At 40.9% G+C, this 15256-nt stretch overlaps 1 protein-coding gene across 2 annotated transcripts in view; it reads left to right on the top strand.

Moving 5' to 3' along the window:
• elp4 (elongator acetyltransferase complex subunit 4) overlaps positions 1-15256 on the top strand; it is a 92592-nt gene that overhangs the window by 11945 nt on the left and 65391 nt on the right. The window contains exons 5-7 of one of the 2 annotated variants that reach the window (XM_041791687.1): positions 1191-1327; positions 4908-4992; positions 8992-9180. In XM_041791687.1, coding sequence (XP_041647621.1) covers positions 1191-1327; positions 4908-4992; positions 8992-9180 — 411 coding nt within the window. Of the gene's footprint in view, positions 1-1190; positions 1328-4883; positions 4993-8991; positions 9181-15256 lie in introns of both variants that reach the window. The other variant, XM_041791679.1, reaches the window with a different exon arrangement.

Raw genomic sequence — 15256 nt, 5'->3', positions numbered from 1 at the left:
CTCCTTTGTGGAGTGAATGAGGCCTCAGCCTCTCCTTTCAGAGCTGGACCAGATTACTCACACTTAGCTGGCAATAGGTAGGCTTTTCACTGGTCCCCAACTCACATATACACAAATACACACACGCCTGCACCCCTGCTTAGCCTGGGAAACAAGAGTACTTTGCAGTCTGTGCATTGACATGTCTGCTCGCTCAACCCTATGACCCAGACCTGCGCCTCTGTCTTCCCCAAATCCCTGCCTTTCCCCCTGCTAGGGTCGGCAGCCCTACACTCTTTCTTCCGTTTTGAGAGCTGACCCTCCCCTTCTACTTCTCTGTAGTCTCCCCCCTTCTGTCTATAATCCATATCGCTATGTGGATTAACAGCACACAGTGTATCCCTAGGGATCCTCTCCTTCTTTCTCTCTCCCTGGAAACTTCTTTATATCTGTGTCCTTTCCTCACCTCTCCCCCTTCCTCTGTAAAATCGTCTTTACAAACCACTAGTAAGCCCCCACCAGAGGATTTGCATCCCAAATTCACCCCCAGAGTCAACGCTTACTTTCCCCTTACACACACCTCTGCTGGCAGAGCCCACTGTGTTGCTCTCTCGATGAAGACATCAGATCAAAGGTGAGGCCATCAGGGCGGGGATGGAACGCTAAGCGGGTTGCCATGCTCACAAAGAGAAGATGAGCCCCTGACCCCCCTGCCCTGCTGACCCCCTCGTCCTGCCAGGAGAGGGACACACCGGGGGCCCTAATCCAGATTAGGAGTAGATTAAGGGCCCCTCTAACAATGGAATCCCCAGTTTTACTGAGAAAGAAGAGCTAAAACTCTCTCTTTCAGCTGCTGGAAAACATCCGCCTTCCCCTGCATCCCTGACACGTTTGCTTTCACAGCCAGAAGTGGACGTTTATGTGAAGAAATGATTAAGACTGTGGTCGTAGTGGTTATTTAACTTCTCCACTATAGGAATGTTGAGGATTGACCCATAAACAATGCAATTGCATTACCATAGTATTGTAAAAAAAACACTCATGTAACATATTAACAAGACTAATAAGATTATTTTTCTTCAAGAATTACCTCGTTCTTATCTAAAATTAGTTAAACTCATGTCAAAATCTGGCTGTTTCTTTGGACAAAGATGATTGAAAATACAATTCACATGAGTTTTTAAATGAGTTTGACTTTTTGACCTCCACAGACTGCCCTGGCATCATCATGCCGGTTCGGGCACTACTATGACGTCTCCAAGACGATGGAGCCAGAAATTCGGCAGGCAGCCAAGTGCCACCGCTTCTACCTTCCAGAGCATCCCACCCAGTCATCACCCACACACAGGTAAAACGACAAGACATCATCCACAGAACGAAAGGAAACCAATGAGACACCATCTGCAGAGCAGAGGCGCACGAACACGACATCATCCACAAACCACAGTTACGCAAATAAGACATCATCCACAGAATACAAGTAAGCAAACATGGCATTGTTCACAGTATACAGGTGAAGCAACAATGCCGACAGTCCGATGGAATTTAAAGAGCTCATACTGTATAAGCCATGCAACCAGAAGGTGCATGGGAAAGAAAGTCAACTAAGAGGTAGGAAGTTGAGATTTCTGAAGAATATTGTAGTGCCTTAGGAAGAATATTTTTATGATAGTTAATTATTTATTTTCTTTTTTTTTTACTTTAACCAATTATAAAAGTATTAGCTGGATAATAAGAGAAGAAACAAGAGCCTTTCTTAACATATTCAAATGCAGTTTTGTAGGGAGAACACAAGATAATCCACTTCCTTCAACATAGTACGGAAAAACAATAAGATACCTCCACATTAAAAGCTGGACATAGAAGCTCAAGCTGCCAAAAAAACAGGACCCCTCGTTAGTTTGGTAGAAAAACCTCCAGAGAGATGTTAAATATCTTAAAAATATATGTAAAAATATATATAATCAAAACTTAATTATAGTGAATGGTTGTCAAAAGTTCAATTCTTTAACAGTAAGTGTAACTTAAAACAATATAATCTCTATTATTTTAGTGATCAATGATACTGAAAAATACCCAAACCAAATTTATACTAAAGATTTTCTACTAGATTTTCAATGAAAACTAGCTATGAGCAAAAGAAAGACCACTGTACAAATTGCACAAACTATGTTCTTAATCGTTGACAGTGTATTTATGCACTTGACATTAGATATAACTTTATAAGGTAAGCTGAGATAAACTTTGCTGTCCCACAGACGACAATCAACAACATACACATTACACAGTGAGTATCAATAAATAGTTACCCGAGAAAAACAAGACATAAATACCATTATAATCTCAGAGTACCAGTGCAGTAATGCAAGAGAAATCACAGTCATGCCCATTTCCTTCTCTGCCTTATTTGCTGCTATTAAGTAACTTTATAGACACAGGAATACATGAATTTTTAAACCTGCGCAGTCTACAGTGGGGAACCCTGAACCTCTTACCAGAGGGCAGCAGTTCATACTCTGGATGTAAAACACGGAATTCATCATTTACAATCTGTCTGAGAGCAGCCTGTTCAGAAAAAGTCAGCAGGGATGTGTGATTTTTACCTCCTATTATTTCCCATGCAGTCGCATCAGTTTGGATTTTAACTGCACAGACAGGTTACCAAACCATACTGTGACACCGTACCTGATTGGGCTCTTTAAAGACAGCCTGATTGAAAAAATACACATAAACTTCTGGTTAACACCATGATATCGCAGATGATGTAGGAAATGTAACCATTGTTTAATCTGCTACACAAGCTTTGTACATGCGTACGCTTGGACTTACATTTGTGTTGCCATTGTATCAAAACAGTTGTTGATATTTTTCATTTTAACTTATATCTAAGTTTAAAATTCTGGTATTGCAACAGCTGTAACATAGAGGATGCACATTTTTTCCTATTGTAATAAATACATTTTCTACTAAACTGTTAATTAATTTTTTAGTTATATACATTTATTTTTATGTCTTTAACATTCGATACTCCCTCTGTGCTGAGTGGCCTGAGACATTCAGCCTCTTGGAAATGTTGTGTGTGTCTATTCAAATAAGGGTCTTGTTTGCTCCGCGTCTGTTTGATTTCTCCTGCGTTGAGTGTACTTAGGGTGCAGAGGTCATGCAGGCTCTTTACTCAGAGAGTGCTGCTGAACACACAAGGACACACGAAGGCACACTCACGCACTCTGGGTAAATACAGCAATCTGGAGCACAGAGGATGTGGAAGAGGCTTTATGGATTCCCTCTCCCTTTATATCAGCAAACAAAACCTGTTTAACAAAGTACCATGCAAACACATTAAAAGTAGTGGATTTGTTCAGTTTAAAGCCAACATTTTTACAAGCGTTGACATGAAGTCAACAGAATTTGCTCTGTTCAGAACTTTGAAATCCCTATCAGCAGGAAACAAACGAAGCATCTTCTTTACTGATGTTGCTGCAGTTTGAGTCACTGTTAGTTGTACGAGTGACATGGTGATACTACATTTAAATGTGTTATAGATCTAACAGACATTTTGACAGCAGGAAGCTACACCTGCACTGCACCATTGTACCCCCAACCCCGCCCCAATTCTGACACGCACACACTCAGCACATTACACACGCACATGTGCCACACAAACTCCTAAGCAGGCTACTCCCCCTTGCACGTGTCCACAGCCCCATGTTGATACCCTAGCTGTTAAATTGCTCCGTTTCACTTGAAGGCATAATTGGCACAAATTGCTCTCTAGGTGATACAGATCCTGTTGTTTAAGACCAAGCATCCCCCCTTCTCTCCTCCTTTCTTCCCTCACTGAATGAGGAACACTCAGATAAAGAAGCTTCCTCGTGTATGATCCTAATTAGCCGACGCGCTAGCCCCTGTAGCTAAGCACCTAGACCTTTTTGGTACCTGAATGAGGGGTGCTCAGTGGGGGCAGCTAAAACACAATGGCGTCCCACACAATGGCTGCCAACCTCCTGCTCGATTGCATGTCAAACCATCCCAGCCCCCTACCTCAGAGCAGGGGCATGGGCAGAGAGGCCGAGGAGGGTAGGTGTCCCTCTTTCACCAAACCAGCTCTATCATTAGGCCCAGCGGGGTCAGGAGGCACCATTGTTGGGCTGAATAACTGAAATAGAGTACATGGATATACTTGGCATAAGTGTAATCAACACAAGTGCGTATTACTGTTCTTTATGCAGGCCTATTGGCGTGTGACCAATCCATGTGTATCAGCTTTTGTAGCCTGCAGGTTCAATTGACAACTGACGTAGAGGCCCACTGTGACTCACTACAGAGTGGTCATTACAATGGTGTGTCCTTCTTAAGTGGAGGGACTTGTGTAAAAGATAGGGTTAACATTCCTGTTGGCCATGCTGTAGGCTCATGGAGGGCTCAGCAGTAATGCATCCTTCTAATGATGCTCTGATAGTATGGTGTGCCTTTTGTCAGTGGTGCACATCTTACTCCTGATTAGACACCAAAATGCTGTTCCCTGTTAATTTTTGATATCAGCCCATTAATTCCCTCCTCACTTATCTTTGTTGTGTGCATGTTTGTGAGTTTACATCTGTCGATCTGTCCGTCTGTCTGTCTGTCTTTGCACAATCAGATCCTCAGGGAGCTGACAGAGAACCAGTCATGTTGTAATTTAATCAACCAAATAAATTAATTGGATCTCTTGATATGGATCATCTGTCTGCCTCAGTGGCTCCAGAAAAGCACAGTCAGGAGGAACATGCTGCAGTCATAGAAGATTAAGCTACTGTGGTGATTGGCTTAGCCCACTTTTATCAAAATGGTTTCATTTACAGTTTACATGTCTCAACTAACCCATTTTTTCTCTTTCTGGTTTTTCTTCTCAAATATGTCCACACCCCTCTATCCTTTGCTATTTTCAGTACCATGCTTGAGTCCTACTCCGCCCTCTTGAAGTCACTTCAAGAGGTCATACACAGGGAGGGATTTGATCTAGCAACCCCCATGGTAAGAACAAAACAGCCTTTTGCATACTTGCACAGAAGATCATTTCTATAAGATTTGCTTTCAGGCTGCCCCTGAAATCTTCCTCGTATTCTTGTTATAAATGTACCTCACAGGAGACTTTCTCCGTCAGAAAGACTCCAGAATTAAGACACAATGTAAGGAGGACAAAGCAGAAATGGTGATAAAATAACAAAGCTTGACACTATTATGAAGTTTTTCTTTTATTTTATATCAGTGCTGTGTACACCTGGATTCATTCATAGTATTAATGAACATGGTGAAAGGAAACACTGGCAAGCATGTGTAAACCCTATTTCTGTGAAGAATGTGAAGAATTTTCCAGAAGTGGTCACACATAGGCTTATCCTGGCTAAACCCAGAAATTTTACCAGGGACCTGGCAAGTGGAAGTTCAGAATAAGTTTAGGGAAAACATGGCTACCAAAGAAAAACTTGGTTGATTGAAATAAAACCCACATATGACCAATCAATTGGTCATTTAAAGAAAAAGAGAGAGGGAGAGAGAAAAAATCTTTGCTTGATCTCAAAATCAGTTTAACCATTTCAAGCCTCTCCTTTCTGGTCGTCTAAATGACCTTAAAAATGAACACAACAAGCTTTATGAAGCATTATTAATTATTTTTTACCTCATTATAACGTACTTAAATAACAGGTGATTTAGTGATGATCAGCATGCACCTACCATTAATCATACAATTTCTGTGATCATGGCATAATTATTTTGCGTCATATAGCCTACAAAATATCCTCAAATAATTGTTTGAGCAGAGAGACAGAAGTTAAGGATTGAATTTACTGTTTTCTAGTACAAGTCTCTCTGTTATGATGCTTTTAATGAGATCGCCATGGCTGATAGATTTGGGAAATTTACCTGACAGTGAACAAACATACCTCATGTAGCTGGCTGTTAACTTTCACCGAAGGCAGTGATATCAGCTAACAACAGACTGTACTGAGAAGAACTGCTCTCTGATTTTATATCATTGTGGCGTTAGGGAGGTTGTGTAGTTCCCCATCAAGACTGGTAATGTCATGGGCTTGTATATTTCCCCTGCTCAAATTAAACCAAGCCAGGAAAGATGTAATCAACTTTCTAACAGTCTAAATCCAAAATTCAGTCACACATAGATCTCAATGTTTCCCCATGTTTACAGTAACCATATTCCTACATAATTAGCTTGTTAAGACACAAAGTTTAGATTTCACTTTACAGGGACTTTAAAAATGCAGTCGTTTTGTCTTTCCAACAAAAAATAAAAAGGATATGTAGTGGTACTGATAGGGATTCAGTAAGCAGTATTGATAAGGGTATCATAATCAAAACACGTATGATCTCCGGGCACGCATATGGCCAAGGGGTTTGGGGCATGCACCACGTGCGCGGGCAACCGTGTTTGAGTCCGGCCTATGGCCCTTTGATGCATGTCTCTCCCCACTTTCTCATCCCTGTTACAGAGTCCATCCACTGTCTTCCTCTTTCTAATAAAGGCACAAAAAGCCCCAAAAATAAAAAAAAATTAATGATCTCCATCTCAATTCAGCATACAACAGCCAAAAAAATTACTCAGAGGACTTTTGCATTAAAACTTTACATAAGCTGCTGACAGAATTAAAAAGGTTTATCACCATTTCAATCTATTTAACCACTTGAGGGAGTTTTGTGTAATTTAAGGATGTTGTGAAAAAAGTTGTGTCCATATTGACTGATATAATTTTGTCACACATGTTGTATCTATTCTTTCTTGTGGTTTTGCTTCTGTACTTAACCAAAAAATCCCTACATTCCCTTCATGCCATTAAAAACTGAACTCTTAAACTTGCAGGTAATTTGTAGGTCAAACATGTCTGCTTACATTCTCACTTAGAACAGTGAGCTCCGTCAGTCTTTTTGATCTGAAGTGATAACATTTCATATAATGTAGACGAGAGTTTTTTTTAAAACAGATACTAGATCTGCATCTGTGACCCCTTGCTCTGCTGTCACATTCCAACCGCCATTTCTTTCAAGTCTGTTTACTTCTCTCTCACCTGCTCAGCTTGGCCTCACCTGTGTGTCCCAGCTGTGTGTCCTTACCTTTGACATACATCTTTTTAATAACCATCAGTCCTATATAGAACGCCAGAAACATCCACGGCCCCGTCTGTTTTCCTCGGGGCCAAGTGTAATCCTGTCATCACTGTGATGTTCCCTTATATATGAATGTATTTACATTATATGTATGTGTGTGTTTTTTGTATGTCTGTTTGTGCTTGTGCGCCTCATTCACCTATATTCAGTGACCCCTCTGCTCGTCACCTGGAGCCACCTCTCCCCCTGTCACTCATGCACAGGATTTACCTCCAGTACCCCCCACCCTCCCTCCCCGAGCGCTGTCACTCACACGCCAGATTAACTGCTGACATCATTAAAGCAGTGTGGCCGCCTGACATGCAGTTGGCACAGTCCAGGAATGCAGACCGGCACAGAGCGACATGGGCTCTGGCACAAGAATGCCCAGTATGGCTGATTCCCAGTGTGTGTGCCTTTATGTTTTTATTTGTTAATCAGCCATCAGGAACTGTTAACAAGATGCAGATTTTATATCAATCTTACTGAGTAAATAACAGTGAAGAACAAGGATTAATCCTCAGTAGCACATTTTTAGGGGGTCTTTTGAGACAAGTGTGGCAGCAGGACTATAAGCCTCCACCGAGGATGGCTTGTGATTAGATTGTGGTCCCAGGCTGGCTGCAGCCTATATGGCTGTCCTCTGGTCCTTGGCTGGACTCTGCTGGCACTGTTCCCTGGTTTTTCTATAGGATAAACTATAGGAGTTAAGTTTGGCTTGTCCTTCTGATGCCACAGCAACAGTCTTGTTACCACAGTCTCCCCCCTGCCAGGATAAAGACATAGAAAAAGATTTCTAATTATGTGGCCCCCAAGAACTATGAATGCAAAGGCTGTTGAACAAAGAAAGGGCATGTCTAATAATGACAAAGACAGAAACTCACAGTGCACTGTAATACAAATGTGAAGTATTAGTATGTGGCGATGGTATAGTGGACAATGAATATAGAGTCCAGTTTAAGAGTCCTCCTTTGGGAAACTATGAGCCAATGGTGAAAAACTCCCAGAAACAATGGCGTTTATTTTTCTTAGATGCCTGTGATTCTGATTCAGGTCCAAACACAGCTTAGGTCATACTGTTGGGAGAGGAAGCAATGGGGAGTGGGGCGGAGGAGGTTGAGAGAAGAGGAGAGGAGAGCTTGAGATAATGGAGGGGGAGGGATGAAGGAGAGAGAGGAGAGATCAGGGGGAAAAATGAGCAGATTTTAGGCCGGAGCTTTGTTAATCACTCTTGGCTCTCACCTCAGTAATCAGGAGCCATCGTGAAGAAATCCCAAATAAAAGGCAATTGTACTAAAGGTTAAAAACCTCTCACACTTCAGACAGGCTCCTCCATTCTCTCTGTTTCGGTGATATATATCCCGCTACTGTTTGCCCACTTTTTCACTGTCTTCATGAGAGTGGGTTACTGTTGATCTCTTGTGGTGGGTTGTGGTGGGGGGTTCAAGGGAAGGCACTCCACCCTTACCCAGGCCCCCTTGGCTGCAGAGCATCGCTGTTGTGCCAAGAATGTGCTGGGGTTTCTGGGTGGCGGCCATATTGGAAGCCTGTCTGACAGGTCCATTGTGCGTGTGTCAGATGGCCTCTGTGATTGGGCAGTTGTGTCCAGTCACGTTTGGGCACCGTGTTCAGATCGTCTGTGCTGGTGAGCAGACTGTCCAGTGGCTCTCTCCCACAGTTTGGGAATACGACCCAAAACAGCACACCTTTCCAAAATTACCCAAAAGCTGCCATCTGCTCAGCATTACGATGAGAACTTTGATGAAACTGTGTAGCTGCATTGATGTGCCTCTGCAAAAAATTACTTATTTACATGTTAAATGGTTGTTTAGTTTTCAAAACCCCTTTTGCCTTGTTTTTTCTTTGTTACAGTCAAATTCACGCAACATCCTGCGAATTGGGCTTCACTCTCTTGGCTCAGCTCTGTGGGGTGATGACTTGTGTTGCCATGACAACCCCAAACATGGCCGCTCCCTCAGTACCTTTCTCTACGGACTTCGAGCTTTGTTGAGGTCATCTCTTTCTGTCGCAGTTGTTACCGTGCCTTCACATCTAATCCAGGTAAGTCCACAATTACATGAGAATGACTCATTACTGTTTATATTCTATAGCTGGACCATAAGTCTTATTTCCACTAAATACTTTCACCATAGTGCCCTTTAAACTAACTGTCAGGTTTACATAAAGGTCTATTTTCCATCTCCACAGCAGACAGCACGCCTAATTGTAAGTAAGGTTGTTAACAAATGGTGATGGAAGTGTCAGGCTCAGAAGCAGCATGAGATGCTGTCTTTAATTTCAAATTAAATATATAAAGATGTTGGACTTCTTCAAGGGAAATGTAGTTGCACAAAACCATTTTCAGAATTTAGTTAAAGGATTTGCGTGGAGTGTAATCTCTATCGCAACTCAACTATATCAAACCTCAAACTTACAACCATGTCATTGCTAATAGGAATGCACAGATTTAAGGCCTTTACCCATATAGGGCGACGCAAATAAACAGCACAAAAATGCAAATAATTCGGAGGTGAATTTTGTTGCTCATACTAATAAACATTTGCGCTGCAAAAGTCTGGGGTGTGTTTTTCCTGTCCTTTGTTGAACAGTGATATGTATGAAGGGTTAATAAAAGGAGGTTTCTCCATCTCTCCTCTGCTCCATGCGCAATTTTACGCACAGCCAGGAGGTCAGTGCTGTTTAGTTTCACTGTTTTATTCACTGTGCTAGCCAAGTTTGCTAAAAGGAGGGACTGACTTTACATTTATTCTATAGTAGATATTATTAATAACAATAATAAGGGCACAGCTGAGGCTCGCTGTGAGAGGATTTAACTCTCTCCACAGCACACCAATTGGCTCACCTGTTTGTATCACAGACTGGTGAGAGGAGTCATTTCAGTGAGCTGATTGATGCGGAGCATTTATAAGTCGTGTGTCTGAGGGCAGAGGAGACTGTGTTGTTAGATATTTCATTGGACTAAAGTCCCTTTAGTTTAGAAATAGCTCCAGATGTGTGAGTAGCTTTTTTACATTCACATGGACATGTTGGGCTGCCTGCTGCCTGTCTCCCTCTCTACCAGGCTACGTGAGGGAAAACCCACGGACACTGTCTACAGACAGATATGGAAAGATTACAAACATCATGTGGGGTTGGCGAGGAGGACGTTTTTGCTCCTCTGTCTGCCTAAAAACTCACACCAGTGAGTGAAATGACTGGTCAGATATGCACTCGTCAGAGCAGAACTTTGAAAAAAATCGACCACGGTTCAAAAAAATATCTGCCGCAATTTTGCACAGCGAAATTACGTTACTGGTATGGAAGCTTGCATTGACTTGCTACGGGTTCAAAAAATAAATATTTTGAGTGAATTATTTGCACGAAAAGAATCGCGTTTGGTGTGTAAAGGCCTTAAGGATGGTGAACAAAACCCTGGTCCTCAAAGACCTGGCTCTGTTTTTTTTTTTTTTTTTTCAAATACCTTAAAAACAATATTGTTGTATTTAGCTTAGCGATACTGCTGTCGAGTCTCACAGGCTCTGTGACGTAACGTCATTTTGTGATATAACTGCATCATCTTGCAAAGGCAACAAAAGCCAGAAACACACCAGCATTGTGCATCAAATTCTCTGCCAGCCAGTAGCATGCAATCATACCACCTAGCACTGGGGGAAACATGCAATCATATCTCTGGCTTCGGCTGCTACAAGACAAATTTCTTCTTCCTCTGCCCGGATAAATGATGAAAACTTCTCCCAAACTTTGGTGGAAATCCCTTTAGTTAAAAATATTATTTTAGTGTAGAAATCAGTGGTGGAATTGGGAGAACTGAAGTTAATAAGCATGAGAAGTATAATAAACATAAGAAGTTATATATGAGGCTTTCAGGTAACCTAAGTCACTTAGACAACTGCATCCTTATTGTCATGATGTGTTCAAATGTCACATAAAAAAGACAGAGAAACTGCCTGAGAAGCTTAAAAAAAAAAAAAATTTTGAATATGAGGGATGTGTCTGTGTTTGAGGGAAAAAAGACGGATAAAACAAACCGAATCATAACCTTGTAACTCGAGTTCTACTGAGCTTAGACAACTTCTGTTGTAACTGCATTAATGTGCTTCTGCAGAAATATACTTATTTGCATTTTAAACTGTTGTTTAGTTTTTCAACTCCCCTTTTGTCTTCCTTTTGTTAGAGTCAAATTCACAATAAAAAAATGCTAAGATAAACGTAAACCCTCATTTGTAATAGGGATGCACATATGCATCAGTTTAACATCTGTATTGGAAGATTTTGACGCTGGCTACAAACATTGGCCATCAACCAAATTATGTGATATAAATGTGTATCACCTACCAGTGTTTGTTTTGTCCAATCAATTTTATGCTGGCATCGCATCTGGTATCTCTGGCAGCTGAATCAAATAAGAATTCATACAGGTCAGAAGAAGTCACCTATTGGACAAACTCTGATCTATTTCCATGACTAAGCCTGAGAAAATCCTGGCATACTTGGAGTCCTACACCAAACATTGGTAGTGTCATCGGTTCAATTGCTATGGTAAACATCGATATCTGTACTGGACCCAGTTTTCATGGCACATTTCTACTCAGTTTCCTCTCATCTGTTCTCTGTCCCATAAAGCTAGATATTATCACAATAAATAAACCCAGAGTTAGCCTGTTCACATGTTGTGTGACAGTTTAAAAGTCAGACATCAGCAGATAGCCATGTTTTATACAGGTAGGGTGAACTTTGATATTAGAATACTTGACTCAAACAAAACTAAATAAGGCTAAATTCAACATAGCTGCAATAAGCCGCACAAGTCAAAAAGAACAAGAATTCAAATAAAACCACAAATTTATTCTTGTTGCTGGAAAGTTTTAAATATTTTATCTTCGTCACAGTCCTGATGTAAATAAACAAAGCAAAATTGAGCCATAGATAATAATATGAAAAAAAAATTAAACAGTGTGTACACTTAATTATTATATCTGTAGACCTGTGTATACCTTGCATTCCTATTTTGTTGGGCATTGGGATGCCAAATGCTTACCCTTAATGCTAGGTGTGGATACACATCAATGCAAATTGAAGACAATTTGATATCTGATAGCTCAGACTGCACACAGAGGTGGTTTTGGATGCCTCCATCCTGAATTGTTTGGTGGTGAACATTGAAGAAATAAAAAGTCTGTGACAGAAAGACCAGGTTTTCTGCTCTTTATGTCTATTAGCTCATGGCTAATTTACCCCGAGTCATTTTTTTCCCAGTAGCTTGAATATTTAAGCTATGCATTGCCTTTTTAACAGATTGTCTTCCTCATTTTTTTTATTAATATGCTTTAAAGGGAAACAGTGATTATACAATCTAGTAAACATACCCTGAGGTGTGGACATAAGGGGTGCAGCCGTGTGACCACCAAGATTGGATGGATGGTAAGCCTGGGAGCCATAGAAATTATGAAATGCCTGCTAATATGCGGGTGAGTGTGTTACTATTGCAGGCTAACTGACTTCATGAATTCACTGAAAACATATTGGTAATATAAGGGCAGATGCATGTACTAAATGCAGTCAACTTTGTATCTGAATGTCGAAAACAAATGTAAATGCAAGGTATAAACGGGGTCTTTAAGTATAAGACATATTAGGCTTCAGTGCTTTGATAATTCTCTGCTGTACATTGCAGTAAAAACAGTCATTATCCTTAAGAAATACATTTAGTATTAAAAGTCATACAGTAAAGGCAAAGTGTGTGTCATTCTCTCTTCCTTCTTCTCTCACTTATAGCTCACAGACCACTTTGGTCAAAGGATCTGACTTGTCAGTGAGTGGTGTTTTTGCAAGATGATCTGAAACATAACCTGCTCCTAAGGAGAGCACGCACACAGTCAGGGTCCTGATTACAGGCTAGACGCGTAATGTGGGTAGAGTTTCATCTTAGTGAGGAAATTTTAGAAGGCAAACAACTACATTTTGGGTACATCTTTGTGCCAAAATTGAAATGATTGATTTTTTATAAAATTCAGACTCAAAAACATGTTTGGTGTTACTGCAGCTTCTTTTTCTTTCTCCCCTGCCGTCTACATGTTGGAGTGGCTAGTGGGAGGCTTACATGACAAACAGAATAGGGAAAAGGTTTATTAAGCTTAATATTCTCATCATTCTTATTCCACTGAGTCTACAAACTAGAGTCCTGCGCAGGACTCTTCATAATCCCACTCCCACCTGCTCCCTCTGGCTCCTGCTGGATTGCTGGATTTCTGACCGTTACCACCCACAGTGCATACCATCCACTTCTGCCTGCACCTGCAACAGGTGTGCCATATCCCACCTGCAACTTACAGTGATTCTGACAGTCCATGTTAAACATTCAGAATAACTGACTGTGCGTTTAACTAAAGGCAATATTGATATGTTAACTTTAGCACGAACCTGATTAAGCTTCCTCTCTGAATGAAGGAAACCCTAAGAGAACAACCACAACCTTGTCATGCATAACAGTGCCTGATTATGGCTTAGTAATAGCAATGTCAAAGTGATATTTATCAACCTTATTTACATATAATTTATTTTTCATTTATTTTAAAATCATAATGAGGCCGAATTGTTTCCAGATCTTTGGACAGTTCGTGCGAAAAAAAAAAACAGAAGTGCACCTTCATCAGCTCTGGCAGACAGTAGGCAAACCTCTACTGTATTAACGTCATACTGTTACCAACCTTGTCATCAGATGCTTAATGCATTAATACCAATTTGCATGGAATGGGGTGTTTTTCTGAGCTCAGCATCTCTGTGTGTGCGTACATATGTGCAGTGGTTGTCCAAAAACACAAGTGTACCATTATAGCTGTGCCTTTTGACTTACTAACAAAGTTTGAGTCCACACACTTTTTTGTGGAGCTTTAACAAAGCATCACATGGCCCACCTGCTGTGTGATGCTGGCTACGTGGAGACAGACCCATATTCAAACATGTTTATGCAGCACCAGCTGACAAAACAGCGATTAAACCGTGAGTTCTCAGTGAATGATTCTAACAGCAATGTATTATATTGTTTATTGTGAGCACAGGAAAGTGCTTTAAAGAGAGCTTACTTTGATCAAGGATTGTGGAGCAGGTGTGTATCTTATCCAAATACATTTCCTTGTGAGCGTGTTTGATCAAATGTGTGATTAAATCTGTGATATAAAGGGAATAAAGAACGTATCTCAGTGAAATTTACTTAAGCACATATGTGGCAGAAAAATGCATATTATTTACAAACGTATAATGACATGCCACCTCTGCTGGGGAGGCAAAAACTGTACTTTGGATCCTATGTGCAGCTTTAGTTACCATGACAATCCACCTAGATAAGAGGTTAATGTATATTTGTTGTACCGAAAACTGGTAATGACAGAGGTAAATTGATCTGAGGATTTAACTTACCATTAGCCATAACTTACTGGCCTGATAGATAACTGATCTTTCCATTTTTTATAGTTTTTTTATTAGCTGAGAATAAGCTGTTATTATTTTCTCAGATACTTGTGATTGATCCACTACCTTGATATAAAAGATTGCTCTATAAAAAATGTGGAGGACTGTGCTTTCTTCTCCTCTCTTACAGTCTCTGCTTCACTTTTGGATCCTGCAACACTTGATATCATTTCCTGTCAGTGGAATGATTAATCTGCTAAACCTGAACTGACTTCAATCCACATGTTACAGACAGTTAGGATTTTTTGTGCTTGTGTTGATGTTTGGCCCATGTACTCCTGCTTTGTCTTGTTCAATAAGGGGGGACAAAGTTTGAACCCTTTTGTAGTGGGGCCTCCTCTTGACCCCGTGGTTCAGTGTCACCCTGGTATGACTCAGGCCTGTGAGGGGCCTCTTCCTCCACGCATCACTCCCCAAACAGACCCAGTTGAGTGCACACTTCATTCAGAGGCCTCTAAATCTATTTGTTTGTTTGGGCTTTTAATTACTTGAAGCTGTACACAATGAGAGTGTGCGTGTGTTTGCATTTTATTCTCTTACAAATATCTCTCCTTGTAGTTGTGTGATGTGTGTGTTACTGGCTGTGTTTTGTGCGTGCGCGTGTTTTGGGGGTTTGAGTCTGCGTGCGTGCGTCTGTGTACAGTCTGGC

Source organism: Cheilinus undulatus, linkage group 1, assembly GCF_018320785.1.
Source record: "Cheilinus undulatus linkage group 1, ASM1832078v1, whole genome shotgun sequence".
In the NCBI taxonomy this organism is placed as follows: Eukaryota; Metazoa; Chordata; class Actinopteri; order Labriformes; family Labridae; genus Cheilinus; species Cheilinus undulatus.
This window is presented reverse-complemented; position numbering and strand designations above follow the sequence as displayed.